Source organism: Grampus griseus (genome assembly GCF_964374135.1).
Source record: "Grampus griseus genome assembly, chromosome: 10".
Taxonomy (NCBI): domain Eukaryota; kingdom Metazoa; phylum Chordata; class Mammalia; order Artiodactyla; family Delphinidae; genus Grampus; species Grampus griseus.
The window spans coordinates 27,690,918-27,714,279 of NC_139004.1; the positions used below are offsets into that span (position 1 = coordinate 27,690,918).

Consider the following 23,362-nt stretch of genomic DNA (forward strand, 5'->3'; position numbering starts at 1 on the left):
AACTCTAACAACAGAATGATTTCTAGACAAATTAGTGAGTTTTTAGATGTGAGAATTTTGCAGCTTGGGGCTGGATAGAGAACCATCGGGGATATTACAGAAGATATTTCTGCCCTGGGTAGGAATTCAAGCTGAATGGTCACCAAAAACACTTTCCATTTTAAAAGGCTGAGATTTTTCTTTCATTTTATGAACAACACCACCTTTAGCATTGACCCTGTTTCTGAGCTCTCTGCTGTCTCATTGGTCTCTTAACTGAAGAACTGAAACACTAGCAAAAATAAAGGCATCAATTAAGCGGATAAGTCCTTTGGCTTGTTTGTATGCATTGATGGGTACATCTCTAAGCATCTCATGAAGGACGGGCCCTTTCAGTGTGATTAGGAGAGTGTGAGCGGAATCGTCTCTTGAAGCTCAATCTTCTCTATTAGGGCAAATACAGAAAGAACAGAAACTTCGGCAAGCAGATCTCCTGTTCACAATCAAACTTTAGAATTTGGCCATATTCTTTCATATTCTTTTTGGAACGTGATTTTGTGAGAGCCCCAATAGGTAGAAAATAACAATACACACACTTATTAATACTAAAGTTTTTGAAATTGATCTGATTTGCAGATAAGGGTTCTTCACCTTCCCACTGTCGGGTATGGAGGGAGGAACTGCACCTGGTGGGAGTTTTCTTTCCCATGTGGTGAAGGTGACTCTGTTTCATACATTAGTTGACTCCAATGTGTTTCCCCCTACCTATCTCGCCTTCTTTATTCAAAGATTTTGTCATGGGTGTCCCCAGACGTTTGTTTCTGGAGTTCCACTCCCACGAGAAAATGGAGGTTCTCAGGGATGAGGGGTGGAAGGGAAAATGGGGGAAGGAGATTGAAACAAGCCTTAAGAACTTTTGGTCCTAAACTTCAAAAGTACAGAAAGTGAATGTAATATTTTATGAGAAACCACATATTGTCTGTGGACCTTCACTTCCAACACACACACACACACACACACACACACACACAGACGCACACGCACACCTCTAAGCCACAGGCGACTGCTATTGGCAAATGCCTCTTCTCCAATCACCAGAGCAAGGAAGGATCCCTAGAGCCCAACGCACCGCCAATAGTTGGGGTCTCTGGCAGCCTCGGCTGCAGTCGCCCAGTCTGGGGAATGACAGCGTGGAAGGCGCTGCAAGGAGATCCTTTGCATGCTTTGTGGTATGTTAAAAATGCAGCATCATCCTCTCTGCTCCTTTTCTTGGGCCGACAAGCCGAATTAGAGAGCACGGGGAATCCAGAAAGGCGAAAAGGCTGCCTCCGCCAAAAGCCCTCGAGTCCTCCACGCCCCCCACCCCAGCCCCCCACCCCTAACCCCCTTCTTAGGTTCTAATCGCCACCGCTCCAATGGGCCAGCGGCGCCTTCACCATCTCCTCTTCCATTCACTCCAGCGGGGAGAGAAGAGGGAAAACAAAACTCTAAAAATAACTGTCAGCCTCTTAAAAAAGGAAAAGCTTAGCTGCCGTCCCCCCTGCATCCCCCGCTCCCCCCCTTCTCCTCTCCCTCCTCCCGCCCCCCCTCGTGGGGCACATGTCTGCTTCTTACAACACCGAGCCACATGGTTCCAGTTAGGCGCCGAACCCCACCAGGACGGAGAGGAAATCCACATCTGTGGGACGCTCCGCACGGAACCACCTCCAGCGAGGGTGGCCGTGGGACTGCAGCACCGGGATGAAGGGCTAGACCGCGGGATCGCTGCTCATGCGGTGAGAGGGGGCGCGGGAGGTGGCCGGGGAGGGGTGGGCCAGAGGGCCCCCGCAGCGCCCGCCGCCCGCCCCCGCGCGCGGTGGGTACCTGCCCGCCCTGCTGCAACTTGCTGCAGTGTTTGAAAGAGTAGTAGGAGCGCATGGAGGTGGGGCCGGGGAAAGACCGGGTGGAGTGGTGAGGGGTGAGCGCGGAGGGGGCGGGAAGACGGCGGCGGCGGTGGGGCGAGGGGCAGACCCGGAGCGGGTGGGACGGGGGAGAGGCGGGGGTAGCCCGGCGCTTACACATGTCACATGTGCTTTTTAAGACGGCCGGGAGCGCCTGCGAGCTGGATTTGGTGGAGGATGCTGCGGCAGGTGCTTCGCAGAGGGCTCCAGTCGTTCTGCCACAGGCTGGGCTCGTGCGTGAGCCGGCACCCGGTCTTTTTCCTCACCGTGCCCGCAGTCCTGACCATCACCTTCGGCCTCGGCGCGCTCAACCGCTTCCAGCCCGAGGGCGACCTGGAGCGCCTGGTCGCTCCCAGCCACAGCCTGGCCAAGATCGAGCGCAGCCTGGCCAGCAGCCTTTTCCCCCTGGACCAGTCCAAAAGCCAGCTCTATTCGGACTTACACACCCCCGGGAGGTATGGCAGGGTGATCCTCCTCTCCCCACCCGGGGACAATATTTTGCTTCAGGCTGAGGGGATCCTGCAGACCCACCGAGCCGTGCTGGAAATGAAGGTGAACCACAAGGGCTATAATTATACTTTTTCCCATCTGTGTGTGTTGAGAAATCAGGATAAGAAATGCGTGCTGGATGATATTATTTCAGTGCTAGAGGATCTCAGGCAGGCTGCCGTCTCCAATAAGACAACAGCCAGGGTGCAAGTGAGGTATCCCAGCACTAAATTAAAGGTACGCTCCTCTTGCATGCTTCTGCCAGTTAAAGAGGCAGCACTTCATTTCTTGCCCTAAACAAGCAGAGAAAATGCAGAGGTCTCATCCTTAAGACTCGGAAGCTGATGCTTCTTTCATTTTGGGGGCTGGGGGGAACGATGGGCAACTGAGTGAAGAAAACAGGCAATAAATGGCATGACTAGATATTAAGAAATTCAAAGTCAAACAAAACAAATGCCAAAAAAGAAAAAAAAAAGAAAAAAAAAGTTGTTTCTGAGACCCTGCAATTACATCTTTGTTCAGGGTTAATAAATCAGTGAATGGAAGGGGGAGGGGGAATCCTGAACAATTTGGGGGATTTCTTTTCATTATGGGGCTCGATGTATTTCTTATTACTGATTACACATCCACCTGGTGCCATATCCACCTGTTTACATCTTCAGCCTGGCTTGACTTTGACATGTAGGGAGTTTGTGCTTCGCTGCCCTGTGAGTGTGTGTCTGAAAGCAGTGGGTATGAATGGGGTAAGGATTCCAGGAATTATGTGTATGTGTGTTCGCACAGCAGAAGCAGCAGAAATTTTCTATGTGTGAAAATAGAGATGTGCGGCTAACTGATGTACTAGTTAACTGAGTCCTGTTATCTTCCTTTCACACACACACACACCCACACACACACACACACAGTCCAAACCAGAGCAAGATTATCATAACAGCCCAATAGCAAAAGAAAAAAATCCCCAGTCAGCAAAAGTTGCCGTGAATGATAATTTCGGCATTAAATAGATGTTACTGTTTAAACTCTCATTTCAGATTTTGTTGCTCAGATGAGATTTCTAAACTCATTCCACACTGTCAGGTTTGAGCTGCTGCAGGCAATGAGGCATGCAGTCTCCAGGTGACTGAAGTTTCAGGGACGAATGTGACTTCCAAAAGAGTCACTGCACCATTTGTATGCTTGACCCTGTGCACGCTCAGAGGCTGCACAGCCAAGAATTCCCGAGACAGGTGTTTCCCGAGAAGAAGGAATTTTCTTTCTTCTAATGTGTATGAGGATGTGTGTGTGCTTCTGGGGAGATCATGGAATAGGAGGGACCCCAGTTTCAATGAATGGGTGGCCAAGCATAGAAAACTGCTAAGATTTCTATTTATTTATTTGATACAGCGTCTGTACACAATTTTAAAAATACATTTTTCAGGATTTTTGAGATAAAAAGGCTATTTTTCCTGAATTGAAGGAGGATTTAATGCACTAAGAAACTAAGAATTCCTCAGGAAATCCCATAACCTGCTTCCTTTTAACATACTGTCCTTGTTTAAATGTATCCAGAGGCTGACAGGGTTTCAGCCCCTTGTTCAGAGGAGCAGTCCCTTGGGGTTTTAGTGAAACTAGACAGATGATTCATCAGCTTGAAATCTAGGTAAGGGCTTGCCTGCCTCACACTTACTGAAGGGAGCATGATGAATGTATGTGGTTGGGTTGCATGCATTCCGTTTCCTGAATCCTTTGCCATCAACATTATTGCTTGCTCCAGAAAAGGATGCAGTGAAAAGGCGATCTTCTTCGCCTACAGTCTTTTAACTGAGTCCTGTGCTAAACATCTGGTGTAAAGAAAGATTTTGAAACTGTGACATATTTAAACTTCAGTTTGTTTTCCCTATTGAAGCAGGTTTGCAGTTTATTAATATGCAGTCTTAGTTAAGTCCCTTATTTCCTTGAGTCAGCAGTACTCTCCAGGTGTAAGGGCTTTGTCCAGTCAACCACTGTGGGCATTTTGTTTATCCGGCAATATCATTATGACATTTACAATACAAACCCCTGAGGTCTCTAATTCACTCCTTTAATAATGATTGGTTGTGTTCCTATGATTTACTGGGTGCTCTTCTAGGCACAGACAGTCTGGAGCAAGAAAAGCAAGGTTCTTACCCTAATGGGGCTTAATCGTAGAAGTCAGGGTCCTCACCCTGAGTTACCTGCAAGCAGGGACTCTGCAATCTTTGGGTCCACTAGGCTAAGCCTATGATAGGTGCTCTGTCTAAACTTTCTGGCTGATTGGTTGGTTGATCTGCATCTTGATCGGAGTCAGTGGATAATCAAAGAATGGAGTAATTGATTACAAAGGGCCATGTAGTACTAGTGGAATTATTCTACTAACCATAACAAGAACAGGAGAATTATACACTGGCTCTCTAATCTGTAAAGCCCTTCTTCTGCTACATTCTAATATCAATGTCTCCTCAAATGCATTGGCTTGACTCTCTTTGCATGTTGTCAGTGGGGTCCTTAAGCTATTTTTGGGAAAATGAATTATTTGGTAACCTTCTGAGAGTAATGGTCCCTCTCAAGCATCCAGATATAATATCACACGTGCTAATGTAATATAAAATATAATTGGTGGAATTCCAGGTATACCTAGAATCCTATCAAAGAGTCTGCAAGGCCTTTCAGGTGAAGAACTCCCTGGCACAGAGCAAAGTGAGATGGGCTTTTGTTTTGATCATAAGTGATCTGGAAATGATTTTAATTCATGTGTGACAGTGATACTCAAAGAGTGTCCCTAGAATGCTGACCCACAATAAAGTTTGAGAACTTCTGTTGTATGAGATTTGAGAGACATTTTTATATACACAGTTCTTGGCCCTCTAATTAATGTTGCTTTCCTCTGTCACACTTGGGTCACCGATCTTCCCAACTCAGGCCACTGTGGAAAATTTCAGTGCTGGATAATGCTGTTGGTGGGCAGAGAATCAATAGTTAAGGAAAAATGCAAAATAAATGGCAGGGGCTGGATAGTGTGAGTAGGAATTGGCAATCTCTTGACATAAAAGAAGCAGTAGGTCAGAGCCTGGAGGTAGTCTGAAGATGTATAAACACTGATTGACAGAAAGGAGCGGCCAGAAATCTTAGTTATGACAATTGGAAGGGCATCTTCCAAATATTATTAAGACACCCAAGTAGTTCTGAGCACAGAAAGGTTTAGAACTTCTGATAAACATGATTATCTTGACAAGGTGATCCAGACAAGCAGGGACACAAAAAGTTGCTGGTATGGAATTCCAAAGAGAGGCTCAGATAAAGCTGATATGAAAAAAGGAGCAGTCAGCTTAGAATACTACAGAAGAAATGAGACATACACACATTTTCAAAAGCTGCATAGAAAAGACACCAGAATCTGAAATTCCTACACCTATATAATACGAACTCTACAATTGTGCCTGTCATTATAATCTTTACGTTATTATACCCCTGAGTAAGCACAGAGGTCAAGTTTTACATTCCTTCTGTACTATTCACAACCTCCCACCCCAACCTTGTCCAGTTCTATGCAGACAGTATTTACATCACTGGTCGGTCTGTTGATTAATTTGTTCATTTATACTGTAACATTGCAAAGTTGTCATTACTTTTCAAATTCTATGACATGCTTTTACTTTAAAGGTATTCTCTACACTTTCTAGATTTCTATAAATTTTTTGACCCTCGTAATTCGGGGACCATTTTTTCTAGTTATTTAAACATACGTATTGTATAAGTCAATACAGTGCAGCCAGGCTGAATTTTGAAATTAAACACATAACATATTGTTGGAACCAGTCTCTTGATTAAAATGAGACAGGCACTCAAAATCCTTAAGCAAGGACTGCTCTGGACTCCAAGAAATATTGTCATTATAACTCAGGGGGCTCAAGTGGTTACAGGCAATATTTCCCTGCTTCTTAGGTAGGCCATGATAACCTCACTTTTCCATCTGCTAGTTCCAAGAAAGTAACAGTTTCCATATGTCCCTAGTTCTTAATTGTTACCACTGAAAAAGGCCAAGTAAAGAAGAAACAGAGAAATGTGGTTAATGGCAAATGGTGAGAAACAAATGAAGCATATTTGCTTCCCCTGCAGCCTGTCCTCCCCATTAAATTCCATTAATACACCCCTTTAAACAGATGTTTAAGTGAAGTGTATGTGCTGCAACGTACCACATTTAAGAAGAGGAACAAAGATAGGTTTTCCTGCTTCTTAAAAGAGTGTTTCTTTGGGCACATTTTGAGTACATCTTCCTAATTTGGAGGCTGTTGCCATTAATTATTTAGTTCCAATCTCAGTGGGAGAGCAACTTAAGTCAACATGGAAAGTAAAGACCAGCATTACTTTCAGAGATTTCCAGGAAAAGTTATTCCATAGACTTCTTTCCCTAATTCATTCTAAAACCTCAAAAGACAGCTGTGTCAGGGTCTTCTCATATATTTAGATTAAAGTTTACATTCCTGATTCTCTCTCTTAATAAGGGAAAAAAATTGCTACCTTATTGAATGTTCAGTTTGTGTCCTAACCAATGTGGTGTTTTATACACAGCATGTCATTTTTACAAGCTTATGAATCGGGAAGAATATTTTTATTCCCCTTCTATAAGTTGGGAACCTAAACCTAAAGACCAGGAGGTCAAGTGACTTCTAAGAGGTGTCCAAGGTAGTACATGTTGGAAGTGGGATTTAAATCCAGGTCTGTCTGGCACTGAAGTTTATATTCTTAACCACGGTACTATATCGGGTCCCTGTACATCGTGCACTATTCTCTGTGACAACAGCCCTTTGTGTTAAGGAAGAACTAGGGCCGTAATTCCCAAGCATCTCAAATCCCTGCTGAAACCACTGGTGCTCTTTTACACCAGTCCCCTTGCTCACTCCAGAGACCAGCCCAGGTGAAGGTGCAGTGAAGCTTCACTTCCCTTATTCACCCACAAGGGAGTAAAGCTTCCAGTGTGGGCAAACTCCTGCCATCTGACTATCATGGAACTTGCCACAAAGAGTTTAAGAAATTCCTCACTGGCACATGATTTCACCTTTAATATTATTTCACATCAACTCAGAACAAATTAAGGTGAGACTCCAGGATCCACTGAGTGTGGGAAACCTGTCAGGTGACCCACGGTTCTGAGCCAGGGGCTTATGTGCCAGACAGGCTTGAGTACTTCTGTCTTAAATTCGCATCAGGAAAAAAGAATTGATGAGATAGCACGGGATAATACAATGCAGACTGAATTGAGAAATATTCAGGAAACCTAAGTTCTGACCCCAGTTCTGTAAAGACCAGTTCTGTGACATCAGGTAAGTCCCATCTCCAGTATGGGCTTCAAGCTCTAGGATTCCTCTGTGACATTAAGGAAATGCTCATCCTTACTATCTGTAGTTGGGCCTGTCACCTGGTTGAGCTTAAAGCTGATTACTGTCGTTCAATATTTTCCAAAAATGTTGAAATTAAATCTAACCATCTCTTTAAGAAAAAAAATCAGCAACATTTTTTCTCAAGCCCCTTTACAGTTATTTTACAATAGTAGCAACATTAAGTCCTCATTAGCCTAATCATCTTAATATTATATGAGAACACAAGGTATAGGAACTATACATAGGCATAAGGGTATTTGGGGAAAATGAAACATAAAATTAGAGCGGAGCGTATTTTTAAAGTGGCTTTGCAATCCATGCCTTTCTCAGACAGGACTATTGTGGCACAGCCATTCATTGAAATCAAGGCTCATTCTCTGTAATTCAGGGGAATTCAGGGCCTCTGAAAGGTACCTGATGAGCAGCACTTAAAATGAATGGGTCTCTTTAGTTACAGGAATTTGTTGGAACAGCCGATGTTTTCCATTCAGAGCTCCCCTCCCTACAAGGAGAGGCTTCATCTGTGCCGCTCTTACTTCCCTCTGCTGTCTCAAAGGCTGAAGGTAGAGGATGGCTCAGGTTCTGGAAGACAGAAACATGTTTAAAGGGTTCTTATAGCTTCAGGAGGGTCTGAAAGCAGCTCCAGGTGTTCAAGATAGATGGAGGCTTGCCTGGACATTTAGGGCTCGGCCTCAGAGTTCTTTCTGCCCTTCGAACATTCAGGTATGTTCTGTCACCTCACCAGGTCTCTTAATTACATGGAGAGAGAGTGTGTGCAGTTCTGATTGTCACTGCGGGTCATACTAACGTGGGTAAGATGTACAGTAGACTCAAAAGTCATTCATATACACTAACTAACGTAATGTACTATAAGCGTCTGCTCTGTGTCAGGCCCTGTGTCGGGCGCTGGAGATGGAGTGAGGAATAAAGCAGATGGGGTGCGTGACCCTCCAGGAGCTCGAGTCTAGTAGAAAAGGCAAAAATCACATAAATTTATTATTACAGATTATCCTAGAGGAAAATTGCATGATGCTGTAAGAGTAGTAGACCAAGTCTTGGGCTCTTAGAAATGACTTCCTTGAGGAAGTAACTGTGAGCTAAGATCTGGGTTAGATGGTGGGGTTAGACGGTAGAAGCAAGAGTATGAAGGGGAAGACATGGTACCTTAGATACACTGAACAAAAGCCACTGTGGATGGAAGTAAAATGTAATGGTGAAGGTGCTAAGGGCTCTGTTGAGGATTTCTTGAGAGTTGGTATAACACAATTTTGATTAGGATCTGTGGAGCTGGATGGTCTAGTTTTACATCTTTACTCTGTTGCATTAGCTCTATGACTTCGTTCAAGTGTTTTAACTTCTTTGTAACTCATTTCCTTCCATCATAGCCCTGACTTCCCATCATTATGTGGGTTAAATGAGTTTATGATACTTAAAGCGGGGTTTCTCAAATTCTAATTGTCACCTGGGGAGCTTGATAGAAATGCAGATTCTGATTCACTAGGTCTGGGATGGAGTGGGATTCTTCATTTCTAGCAAGCTCCCAGGTGATGCTGATGCCTCTGGTCCCTAAAGCACTTAGAACAGCACCTGGTTCTTTGTAAATTCTTAACAAGTGCTGGCGGTTTAACTCTTTGAGCAGTGATATTCTGCCCTTGTCTAAAATTGGTTAATTGATTTTCTTGTGAACACTTGATGAGATGAAAAGCCCTTTTTGTTTCAGACCTCAAAGCTGAATATCTTTCTATCCTATGGTAGTCATTGCTATTTACTGAGGAAGTAGAATATGAGGGGTGTAGATCCTTCTGATTTTTGCACCAAAGAGCTTGAGCTGCCTCCAGGATCATCATTCTGAATGTGACCAGTCTTTGCTAAGGACAGTAAAGAGCAGTTAAGGAGACTGTGGGACCTTGGTTTCAGTGTTCACTGGGTCTGGAAATATCTCAGAGTTTGTATATTTTTGTCATTTTCAATAGAGCTAGCCTTGGCCTCTTTCTCCCCTCTGGGCTGCTGTGACATTCTGATTCTCCTCTTACATCTCTGATGGTTCTTTACCTCTTACTGGTTCACTCCCCTTACTACTCCCATATTTATAATTATTCCCATGCAAGTCTTTTTTCATGGTGTGTTCTCTCAATATTCTCATTCAAGCCAAACACCAATTTTCTTCCAGGTCTGTAACTCTTTGAATGGCATCTCTGTTCTGTCATCAACTCGGGCTCAGAATCTCAGTCATATATGATTAACTCTTCTTTTCCCGCCACCGCTACCCAGCCGAGACATGTAAACAGTAAGAGCTAATTCATTCTATGCCACAGTGGCCCTTAGACCAAGAGCATCCCCCTTGCCTAGGAACTTGCTAGAAATGTACATTCTTGGACCTCAATCCAGATCTACTGAAAGTAGGGATTAGGTCCCACAAGCCCTCCAGGTGCTTCTGACTCCTGTAGATGTATGAGAACCTCTGTTCTGCAGTAGAGGTGTTCAGTCTTGACTGAGTGTAGGAATCATGAGAGGAGCTTTAAAAATACTGATGTGTGGATCTCATCTCCAGAGATTCTGACTCAGTCAGGAGGTGGCATGGACACTGAAATTTTTTAAATTTCCTCTGATGATTATAATGGATTATCAAGGTTGAAGACCAAGGTCTCCTTTTCAAATTTCTTCTCCGTTTCTTTCTCACTGTCTCTCCCTTGGGCTTTCATTACCGCTTACCTATTTTATCTAGGCAATAATCTAATCTCTCTCACATAATTTCTCACACTTGGAACCTAGCCTGTGTAACAAGATCATCTGCATCTCTTGATTACATTTTCCTCTGACCAGATCCTGCTAGAGTTTCCCATTGCCTGGAGAAGACATTATCAACTCCTGACCATAGCCGTTGAGAACTTTTCTTGACCAGGGCTCCAACTTATTTGAAGTTTCAGATTGCAGTACATCTTATGCTGCAACCAAACCGAAGCAGACCCACCCTCAACCTTCCTTTTTCTTACCTTCATTCATACTGTTCCTTTTGCTTGGAATTTCTTTCAGACTGTCAAATTCACATCTCTTAAAAGTTGCTTTTTCCATGGAGCTTCTCTAAGTGCTTCCAAAGGTAGAAAGCACTTTTATACACTTTAGAGGTACTTTGAAGGCAGTTCCCTCAATCACAGTCTAACTTGTATTATAGACTTTTAGCAAGTCTTTGCTAAAATATAACTGTATGTGCCTAATGAACCAGTATGGCTGGTAGCTTTCACTCCATACATTGATTTGCCTGTGTGGAGCCAGCCAGTACAGGGGAGGTTGTGGAACAAGCCCTTGGGGGAAATTGCAAGGGGACAGGAAAAAAGCCCATCCCAGCCAGCCTACTGTTCCAAGGCTGTGCCTAAACCCTAAAGAAAGATGGCCAGAGAAAGACACTGAAAGCTGTTTCTATGAGTGGTCCTGAGATACAAGTGCCACAGAAGGATTGCCTTTGGGCTTAGGAAACAAAGGACCACCAGAAGAGGGAGAGAGAGAGAGGGAGATTCTTTCCCCCACCTATACACAGCACACATGTGACTTCAGCTTGGGAAAGCCTGCAGAGAGGCAGCTCGAACACCTGGTAGGATTACCAGATTTAGCAAATAAAAGTACAGGACACCCGGTTAAATTTGAATTTGGGGTAAACAAAAATTTTTTTTAGTATAAGTATGTTCTAAATATTGCATTCTTTGCTTATCTGAAATTCAGATTTAACTGGGCATCCTGTATTTTATCTGGCAACGTAGCATGATGGGAATTCAAAGAATCACATCTGAAGACCCAAGCACAGACTTCAGAATGTCAGGGGACCAGCGCCAGTTCTAACGCACAAGAGTGGCCATGAGCCAGGGGGCCAAAGAGGCAGACCGTAAAGGCCAATTTGGGAAATAGTAAACACATTCTAAAGACTCCAGGAAATGCATGGGTAAAAGTTTTCAGAGGCCAGAATTTCTGTCTTATTCAAGTGGGGATTCCAGCAAATGAAATGTAAGTTCCTCTTGATATGACCTCCTTTGGATACTCTGCCCTTAGGAAACCCAAGTTACATTAATTGTTTTAATAGTTCCAAGTGTTTATTTGCTAGTGAAATGAAAGACTGCACTGGATAAATGTTTCATTTAGAAGATTCTTTTGTTTTATATTTTGTCTATGAAAAATATTTATACATAAATAGAAATGTAACTAAAGAAAGTAAGTTGTAAGATAAGTCCTGGGGGTACAATGTACAGCATAATGACTATAGTTAACAATGCTGTATTGTATATTTGAAGGCTGCTAAAAGAGGGATGTTAATTAAGCTTAGCACGGTAATCATTTGCAATATACATATATATCAAATCCTTACGTTGTACACCTAAAACTAATACAATGTGATAAGTCAATTCTATCTCAATTTTTAAAAATTTAAAAAAGAAAAAAAAGAGAAACTGACCACATTAGCCAGAACCATATCTATATTAAAACAGCAGTTTATCATAAGTAAAATAATTTAGGTCAATACTGTAGTTTGAGAAGAAATTTTTTACTATACAAAAAAAAGGGTCCATCAGTTACTCAAGTTTGAGAATCATTAGATTGGAGAGAGGGATATTTATTTAGTTACCCATGCTAAATGTAGTAGGACTGAGAGCATCATAAGCAAAAATACTAGAGGTCATGAAGTGTAAAGTAAAAGATTTTATCATTTCTATTCATGTCATGGTAGAGAGAGAAATTAATTTCTGAAAACAAAGGGAATTGGCTAAAGAAGTGAAGAAGAACAGAAGTCCTACTTCAGGAAGGAAGGAAGGGAGGGAGGAAATAGATGATGTGGCAGATTAGTGAAAATTTGTAGGATGAGAATATTAGCAAGCCAAAAGCTAAACCCATAGACAGGATTGGTTACCCTTTCCATGTATGAAATGTGGCATTAAAATCAAAGATGAAGCATGCTCTTAAACGTTTGTGCAACAGCATAATAAGTATATGGGCTATTTAGAACCCATCTTATTTTCCTTCAAGATTATAAAGCTTTTTAAAAAATAATAGATATGTTTTTAATTATTAGGCTTTTATCCTGCTCTCCTGACATATGTTCCACTCAGAAAAATAGCAGTCTTTTAAAAAGCATCACTTGAACAGAACTGCTAAAATTACCCTCAAAAATAATTCTAAATATTGGTAACTAGTCACCCATCTCCACATTGAAAACCTTTCTGGTTTGTAATTTACCTGCAAGCCACCTTTTATTTGTAAACTGAGGAATCACCGTTCCTGTATATATTATAATCAGTATGTTTTTGTAAATTTATATAACTTGTACATGCATATATGTACACATACTCTTTTTTTTCCTCCTGGTCACATTTCTAGTTTAAAAGAAATGTGAGAAAAGTCTAGCTTGTCATTTCTCCCTCCCCAGGATCCAGGTCTTCCTGCACAATGCAATTTGGGGAGTGATTTCTCTAGGGCAAATTCCTGGGGAGGGTGAGGCAAAGCCTGAGTAATGGAGCATGAGGTCAGGGCCAGTGGGTCACCACGAAGTGCGCCTGGAGACAGGAACCCTGCTAAACTCCCAGGGAGGAGTGAGAAGCTCAGGGACTGCACTAGTTTAATGACCCCTTTTCCTAGTTGGACATATCTCTCTGAGGGAATAGCACACAAAACTGGTACTAGCTGCTTGACTTTTATTATCAGTACATTCTTTTCAACCATTGTTACCTTGGGGATTATTTTTAAGGAATTGGATCCTTTCTAGGCTTTTAGACATTTTTTATTAACTAATCACATCAGTGTGTCTCTTGCTAAACAATGTTCACTTATATTTTTAGTTAATTTATCCCAGAAAGTTGTTTATAAACTGATGTTATCCTACTAGTCTTCTTCCTGATAGAAGAATGTTTTGGTAATTGATAACTAAATTGACATAAGATTTTTACTTCCCTTCTTTCCCTCAGCTCTGAGCCCTGAAGTTATTGATGATGTTAAAGTTATAAGCATTGACAATGCGGCCCGTTTAGCCTAAAGCAACATGTTTTTTTACTGAGTTTTTAACAGGTTGAGATAGGGGAGCCACTTATTGATTGAGCCCCTCTTTTAAAATTATAAAATAATGATGAAGAGGGTAGTGAAAAGGAAATAGACAAATCTATGTTTGAATCTAATTTTATCATTTATCAGATGTATGACCTTAGACATGTTATTTAACGTCTTTGCCTCTCAGTTTTTCTATGTTAAGAAAAGCATTATTCATATTTTTATGTTACATTAAAAGTATTAATATCCATTCTACAGATTTTAAAACTTTCAGGCACTTAGGGGTTTCTTAATAAATTGTAACAATTTTTTATCTAAATCCAACTTCATAACAACACCAAGTGAAAAATCACTCACAATCCCACTCACCAATTCTATAAACAATTTATTTCCAGTCTTTAACTATAAAGTACACAGTTGTTATATACAGTACATGTCTTTTCTGATCCGATTTATTTTCATTTTTTTATAAGAATTTAAGTAATTATTTTTTGGTAGCTCAGAAGTCTGGCAAGTGACTATGGCATAATTTACTTAATTGTTCATTTATTGTTATCTTGAGAGTATATCTAGAACAGTGTTTTTGGAGCTGATTTCCACAATCCTTAACAGACAAATGGAAAATATTCTGGCTTGTCAACAGAAGCTGAAGGAAAAGAGCATTTTCTTATGTGATTTAAAACGTCATTTTCATAAGTATATGAACTTATGAAAGCAAGATACAAATATAGGTTAACAAGTTCCAGGGGAGCAGGTGTCCCAAGAAAAACCTTGGATAGAAATTAGAAGGACCTGGTTTATTTATAGATCAACCCCAAAGTGCTGTAAATTGCATTGTTAAGGACCACATCCAAGAGTAAGCTTCTAAGGGTACCTTGTGGCTTGTCCTATTAGAAAGTACTTTTTACTGCTTTTCACCTGGTATAGTTCCATGATTCTCAAAAGGAACACTTCAGGAACTTTCCAATTATATGATGCCTGTTCCCTCCCCAGACCAATTGAATCAGAAGCTCTGGAGAAAGGGCCTGAGAATTGGTATTTTCTTAAGCTCTTTGTATGATTCCAGTGAATAACCAGTTTGAGAAACACTGAGGGACCTTAGACCAGAAAAAGATCCCCCCATCCTACCGAGCTCCTTTGCAGTTTCATAGGATGAGAGGACAAGGGAATAATACCACTTCCTTTGAACCTCCACTTCAAGGCTTAGTCTGGGGTCTCAGAAAGAGAGCATTTGCCCTGACATAAGTAATCACAGTACCATTTCCCTGCCAGGTAAGCTGCCTCCATAGGAGCTCTGTAGCTAAAATAAACAACTTCATTCTCTCCTGTAATTCTCTAATCTGATATTGATTGGCCAGAAATATGATGTCTTAATCAATTTGCTGTGCTGCAAAGATGTCCTGGATTGCCAGTCATTGGGAAAATGTATCCCTTGACACTTTAAAAGGCATCCTTTCTTAATACACTTCTGCCAGGAGATTAATAAGAAAACCTGTAGGCACATGGTAAATTTTTATTATTATGGTGATAGGGCCAAAGGTAATAAATCTTGATAGCTCAAAGGTATATAATCCTAGGACTTGAAATAGACTTTCAATTCTTATTAAGTTGTTATTAGCTCCTTGATTTCCATCAGGATAACCTAAATTCCTTCATATCCTGAGATGGTCAGTGTTTACTACTTTGTAACCATTCATTAATACTATTCATTGTTAGCCTATTCCTTCGATAAGCATGTAGTAGGAGATAAAGAAATATGTGTTGAATGAATGAAGGATCAAGTGAGTTAACTATTTGGCTTTTTAATTGTCCCATACTGAGTTTTAAAAGCATCATGTTAAAGAATTTCAAAATACTCCCAGTCTTAGCTTAGCCAAAATTTACTTAATCTTCAGCCAAATCCCATGCCTTCTATCTTTTCATCAGTGAAAATAATATTATACTTTTCTACGTAAATGAGTTCTGGGAAGGCTAACTACCTCTAGTTTTAACAAGCTTGAGACATTCTAACTCATTCACAAACAGGTCCCGGAGTCCCCAGATCAGTGTGGCAAGTCCATTCATATTAAAACAGTATTAACACAATGTCTAATTAAAGGAAAAGTATGTTCATTAAAGTGCAATGAATATTTAAAGTAGTTCCAACTACATAGGAGCCGTAACAATCTAGTGCCCTTCTTGGGTCAGTAGAAAGCTTTCCATTTCCATCCCTTTCCATTAGCATTTCCATTAGCATCCCCATTCGCAAATCTTATACTCCCTCCCTTATTATTTTTAAATGGCAGTTATAAATCACTTGATACAGTGAGGTGAAAGGATGTTTTCCTAGTCAATATGAATGATATGGTGTGCACTACTGGCCACCAGGAACGGGAAATTATACATTACAAAAAGAAAGCCAAACATTTGGTACCCCACTATCACCTTTATATTAAGTATTTTATCTTTAGCAAAAAGTAAAAGCATTTTACAGAGTTGAATCCATACTCATATTTTGCAGAACCATATAAAATAGGGAATTGACCTTTCTTTTATTTACTGTTCTAGAAAAAGGATTAAGTAATTGTGACATGCCTTAAAGGAGTTTGACATAATCATCATATTATGTGCATATATTTTTACAAGCCTTTGTTGAAAGAGATTTGGGAAGGTTATCCAATCTATGTGTTTTGGAAAGCCCTGTTATATATAAATTGCTTCAATAAACTACTCACTATTTAATATCTCTCCAGTAGAAAATTATTTCTCATATCTATTTAAAACATTTATTTCTATTCTTACTTCAGTAAAGAAGAAACCTGCTCTTTACTATCATTTTTGAACCATCTTCTACCTGTGACCTTGAAAATGGTTATTACATTCTCTTGTACTTCTCTTTGGCTGAATAATTTCTTACACATAGACCTCATTCTCAACTACATACCCTTTTTGTTTTTAGCAGACTTTTAAGTTTTGGGAAATTGATGTCTCCTGAGTCTTAAACACCTATGTTTTGTTCAAAAGGTATACAAGTATCTTCCCTGCTTCAATATTCTCCTCTCCATATTTGCCTTATCCCAATGAATAGCTTTTCTCAATAGAGACATATTCTATGCTTATATTGTTTCAGACACTGGGCTAGGCACTGGAGTTACAGAGATCAGTTATAGATCCTCTTTTCCAGAAACATACAGTCTAGTGAGGAAGGAGGACAAGTAAATGGAAAATTAGCAGTACAGCATGGTAACTTGAACCTTAAAGGTTAGTTCAAAATGATTCAGAGCACCAAATAGTCCAGAATTGGTGCTACATCAGACTCAGCCTCCTCCAGGGTTCTATAATAAGAACAAATACTCTATATTGGTGGGAGAAGTCTTTCAGGGGTCCTTATTTCAATTGATAACAAATGTTTTGTTTTTAAATGTATTCATTAAAATTGAGGTCAGTGGACAGCTGCTCTCCATAAACAGGGAAATATTTTGCCATGAACAGTTACTCTGAAGGTTATGAAGTCAACATAAAATCCCAACAATGCTATAGACTTAAAAAATGAATACAGAGCAGGAAAATGTTATGGGTATGGGCCAAGAAATATCAAAATGAAAAAACAGGAGGGTTCTTAATCATCCACAAAACCTGGCCAGAAGATTGTTGGCTAGTGGAACTTTCCATGACCCCCCCCCAAATCATCCTACCCTCAGGACTTTCTCTCCAAGTGTTAGTAACTGTTAAGGTAATTGTGGGATGACTTAGCCAGCAAAAATAAAGCATATACGCAAGTGTAAGAGGCACTTGAGACAAAAGAAGAACGTGTGTTTAGAGTGTGCCCACTTGGGTGGGAAGTCAGCATTTTTGTTTGCATTAAACAAATGAGGAGAATTATTTTCTTTCCTAGAACTGGCCCTGATAGGCTAGAGTCATAGAAAGCCCTCTTGAAACAGTGAATTACAGGACCCCCTGAGTATGCCAACATTTAAGAGAACTGAAAAAATGTGTGAGTTTTCTAGGTACTGTTGACATCGGGTCTGATAATTCTCAGTCGTGGGGCAGTCCCGTGCATCACAGGATGTTTCGCAGCATCCCTGCCCTTTGTAGACTCTGGTAGTATCGTCTTCTCCTGAGTTGTGATAGCCAAAAACAAACGTCTCCAGACAGTGCCAGATGTCCCCTGGGGTTCAAAATTGCTCCCCATTGAGAACTAGTACTCTCATTCTTGGAACATTGAGGCAAAGCGTTCTCCTAGAATGCTCTCCTCCTGTAACACAGACCATTAGGAAAGTAGTCTTTATCTAACCTAAATCCCTCTTATTGCAAGTTGTAAATCCTCTTCTTCAGTGGCCTTGGAGCATGTGCCCTCCACGTCAGGAGTACTCAGCCCACTTGGTGGGATGCCAGGGTCTAATCTTGGAGAATTTCTAGGATGCCCAGTGAAAGCCATGAAGACATGCTCACTAATATGTCTTCTCCACTGAGCGGAAACTCTCCAGGCTTGTTTGCTTGTCAAAATTGTAGTCCATTTTAGATTAGAGACCTATTTCAATTGTAAATTCCATTGGTGGGAGAAGCTCAACATTTGGGAGAGAGCACAGCTGGTGCTTCCTGGTTGTTAAATAATTCATCTTCCTCATTCTGGAGAGTCAGAAACAGCCGTGCTGAGATACTAAATCCTCAAGGTAATATTGCAAAACCTAGTCCTTGGCACTAAGGAGGGAAAGGGCCTGCTAAATTACAGAAGCCGTCCTCCACAGCTTTAGGAGAAGCTGGAGAGAGAGTGCTATTTGCTGACTTGATTTTTCCCCATTTTGGTAACACGGGAAAGATAGGTTTCCCTGGGAGAATTTTATGAAGCTCCGTGAAGCAAAATCAGCCTTTGAACACTTTATATTGTCATGCCTGTGTCATTCACGCACATAATTCATTTTTCAAGTGAAATATTTTGACCGTTCTAAAAACTATTTTCCCCAGAAATCAGAAGGTAAGGATGGAAATGGTGAAGCACTTGCCAGAAAATAGGTGACTTTTGAACAATCCCTTGATGATAAATATTTCTCATTAATGGTTCTATTCTCACACTTGGCTATTTATTGAGTCACTTATTTTAGTCCAAATTGTCCTAGACCTGTCCTAAGCTCATCTGGGATTTTCATATTATTTTTGAAGCTGTGTTAAATCTTCCAGAACGCACACCTCCTACAACAGTGTTCCACAGCAGTTCATTAATGCTTCTTCAGGTAACTAGTAATCTTAGAACTTTTATTTCTGTGCCCTGAAAGAGGGAACATTCTAACCATAATGCTTATTTTACATCTTAACAAGACAATATTCTTCTTCATACAAGACAGGGTCCCTATGTGCTACTCTCCACCTGTATGCTCAATTCAACAAAGATTACTGATTGTGGGACTCGAATGAGAATTTATAATGCGCAATGATTGCAGACACTTTCGTTTTAATCCAGGCTGCCTGAGTGGTTGATCCCACGTGATATAAATATCAAAACTACCAAACTTCAAATTTTTCCATTGGTCAGGCTCTAGAGTTTTGTATTAGCTCCTCTAAGAGTACGTAGACAAAGGTAAGAGAGCAAGGGTGCATGCAACTGTTGCAATTACCAAGGCAACACAAGTTTATAATGATCATTTAGTTTTTATCCAGGGCATTGTTCAGGGTACATAGCTAGACAAAAATTGAATTTCCCAACAGGAAATTTGCAGGTGTGATTTGTAGCAGCTTTGTTCTTTGTTGGGGGGTCTGTTTTATTTTATTATTTTTTATTTATTTATTTTAACATCTTTATTGGAGTATAATTGCTTTACAATAGTATGTTAGTTTCTGCTTTATAACAAAGTGAATCAGCTATACATATACATATATCCCCATATCTCCTCCCTCTTGTGTATCCCTCCTACCCTCCCTATCCCCCCTCTAGGTGGTCACAAAGCACCAAGATGATTTCCCTGTGCTATGTGGCTACTTCCTACTAGCTATCTATTTTACATAAGGTAGTGTATACACATCCATGCCACTCTCCCACTTCGTCCCAGCTTACCCTTCCCCCTCCCTGTGTCCTCAAGTCCATTCTTTACGTCTGTGTCTTTATTCCTGTCCTGCCCCAGTTTCTTCAGAAACTTTTTTTTTCTTTTAGATTCCATATATATGTGTCAGCATACAGTATTTTTTTTTCTCTTTCTAACTTACTTCACTCTGTATGACAGACTCTAGGTCCATCTACCTCACTACAAATAACTCAATTTCGTTTCTTTTTATGGCTGAGTAATATTCCATTGTATATATGTGCCACATCTTCTTTATCCATTCATCTGTCGATGGACACTTAGGTTGCTTCCATGTCCTGGCTATTGTAAATAGAGCTGCAATGAGCATTGTGGTACATGACTTTGTTTGAATTATGGTTTTCTCAGGGTATATGCCCAGTAGTGGGATTGCTGGGTCGTATGGTTGTTCTATTTTTAGTTTTTTAAGGAACCTCCATACTGTTCTCCATAGTGGCTGTATCAATTTACATTCCCACCAACAGTGCAAGAGTGTTCCCTCTTCTCCACACCCTTTCCAGCATCTATTGTTTGTAGATTAATTGATGATGGCCATTCTGACCGGTGTGAGGTGATACCTCATTGTAGTTTTGATTTGTATTTCTCTAATTATTAGTCATGTTGAGGATCCTTTCATGTGTTTATTGGCAATCTGTATATCTTCTCTGGACAAATTTCTGTTTAGGACTTCTGCCCATTTTTAGATTGGGGTGTTTGTTTTTTTGATACTGAGCTGCATAAGCTGCTTCTAAATTTTGGAGATTAATCCTTTGTCAGTGGCTTCATTTGCAAATATTTTCTACCATACTGAGGATTGTCTTCTCATCTTGTTTATGTTTTCCTTTGCTGTGCAAAAGCTTTTAAGTTTCATTAGGTGCCATTTGTTTATTTTTGTTTTTATTTCCATTTCTCTAGGATGTGGGTCAAAAAGGATCTTGCTGTGATTTATGTCATAGAGTGTTCTGCCTATGTTTTCCACTAAGAGTTTGATAACGTCTGGCCTTACATTTAGGTCTTTTATCCATTTTGAGTTTATTTTTGTGTATGGTGTTAGGGAGTGTTCTCATTTCATTCTTTTACACGTAGCTGTCCAGTTTTCCCAGCGCCACTTATTGAAGAGGCTGTCTTTTCTCCATTGTATATTCTTGTCTCCTTTATCAAAGATAAGGTGACCATATGTGTGTGGGTTTATCTCTGGGCTTTCTATCCTGTTCCATTGATCTGTATTTCTATTTTTGTGCCAGTACTATACTGTCTTGATTACTGTACCTTTGTAGTATAGTCTGAAGTCAGGGAGCCTGATTCCTCCAGCTCCGTTTATCTTTCTCAAGATTGCTTTGGCTATTTGGGGTCTTCTGTGTTTCCATACAAATAGTGAAATTTTTTTGTTCTAGTTCTGTGAAAAATGCCAGTGGTAGTTTGAGAGGGATTGCATTGAATCTGTAGATTGCTTTGGGTAGTAGAGTCGTTTTCACAATGTTGATTCTTCCAATCCAAGAACAAGGTATATCTTTCCATCTATTTGTATCATCTTTAATTTCTTTCATCAGGGTCTTATACTTTTCTGCATACCGGTCTTTTCTCTCCTTAGGTAGGTTTATTCCTAGGTATTTTATTCTTTTTGTTGCAGTGGTAAATGGGAGTGTTTCCTTAATTTCTCTTTCAGGTTTTTCATCATTAGTGTCTAGGAATGCAAGAGATTTCTGTGCATTAATTTTGTATCCTGCTACTTTACCAAATTCATTGATTAGCTCTAGTAGTTTTCTGGTAGCATCTTTAGGATTCTCTATGTATAGTATCATGTCGTCTGTAAACAGTGATAGCTTTACTTCTTCTTTTCTGTTATGGATTCCTTTTATTTCATTTTCTTCTCTGATTGCTGTGTCTAAAACTTCCAAAGCTATGTTTAATAATAGTGGTGAGAGTGGACAACCTTGTCTTATTCCTGATTTAGAGGAAATAGTTTCAGTTTTTCACCACTGAGAACTATGTTGGCTGTGGGTTTGTCATATATGGCCTTTATTATGTTGAGATAAGTTCCTTCTATCCCTACTTTCTGAAGGGTATTTATCATAAACTGGTGTTGAATTTTGTCGAAAGCTTTTTCTGCATCTACTGAGATGATCATATGTTTTTTCTCCTTCTATTTGTTAATATGGTTTATCGCATTGATTGATTTGTGTATACTGAAGAATCCTTGCATTCCTGCAATTAACCCCACTTGATCATGGTGTATGAGCCTTTTAATGTGCTGTTGGATTCTGTTTGCTATTATTTTGTTGAGGATTTTTGCACCTATGTTCATCAGAGATATTGACCTGTAGTTTTCTTTCTTTGTGACATCTTTCTCTGGTTTTGGTATCAGGGTGATGGTGGCCTCGTAGAATGAGTTTGGGAGTGTTCCTCCTTCTGCTATATTTTGGAAGAGTTTGAGAAGGATAGGTGTTAGGTCTTCTCTAAATGTTGTACAGAATTCGCCTGTGAAGCCATCTGGTCCTGGGCTTTTGTTTGTTGGAAGATTTTTAATCACAGTCTCAATTTCAGTGCTTGTGTTTGATCCATTTATATTTTCTACTTCTTCCTGGTTCAGTCTCAGAACGTTGTGCTTTTCTAAGAATTTGTCCATTTCTCCCAGGTTGTCCATTTTATTGGCATATAGTTGGCTTTTAGTAATATCTCATGATCCTTTGTATTTCCGCAGTGCCAGTTATTACTTCTCCTTTTTCATTTCTAATTCTATTGATCTGAGTCTTCTCCCTTTTTTTCTTGATGAGTCTGGCTAATGGTTTATCAATTCTGTTTATCTTCTCAAAGAACCAGCTTTTAGTTTTACTGATCTTTGCTATTGTTTCCTTCATTTCTTTTTCATTTATTTCTGCTCTGGTCTTTATGATTTCTTTCCTTCTGCTAACTTTGGTTTGTTTTGTTCTTCTTTCTCTAATTGCTTTAGGTGTAAGGTTAGGTTGTTTATTTGAGGTGTTTCTTGTTTCTTGAGGTAGGATTGTATTACTATAAACATCCCTCTAGAACTGCTTTTGCTACATCCCCTAGGTTTTGGGTTGTCGTGTTTTCACTGTCATTTGTTTTGAGGTATTCTTTGATTTCCTCTTTGATTTCTTCAGTGATCTCTTGGTTATTTAGTAGTGTATTGTTTAGCCTCCATGTGTTTGTATTTTTTACAGACTTTTTCCTGTAATTGATATCTAGTCTCATAGCGTTGTGGTTGGAAAAGATACTTGATACGATTTCAGTTTTCTTAAATTTACCAAGGCTTGATTTGTGACCCAGGATATGATCTGTTCTGGAGAATGTTCCATGAGCACTTGAGAAGAAAGCATATTCTGTTGTTTTTGGATGGAATGTCCTATAAATATCAATTAAGTCCATCTTGTTTAATGTATCCTTTAAAGCTTGTGTTTTCTTATTTATTTTCATTTTGGATGATCTGTCCATTGGTAAAAGTGGGGTCTTAATGTCCCCTACTGTGATTGTGTTACTGTCGATTTCCCCTCATATGGCTGTT

The 23,362-nt window shown here is 40.2% G+C and overlaps 1 protein-coding gene across 2 annotated transcripts in view; it reads left to right on the forward strand.

Annotated features, from left to right (window-relative positions):
- Positions 1-2,045: 2,045 nt before the first annotated feature.
- The window catches only part of PTCHD4 (patched domain containing 4), a gene marked incomplete at both ends in the record, with an annotated part of 174,492 nt that continues 153,175 nt past the window's right edge, over positions 2,046-23,362 (forward strand). Inside the window, one exon of one of the 2 annotated variants that reach the window (XM_082664230.1) lies at positions 2,046-2,645. In XM_082664230.1, the coding sequence (XP_082520356.1) occupies positions 2,046-2,645 (600 nt within the window). The remainder of the gene's footprint in view (positions 2,646-23,362) is intronic. The other variant, XM_082664231.1, reaches the window with a different exon arrangement.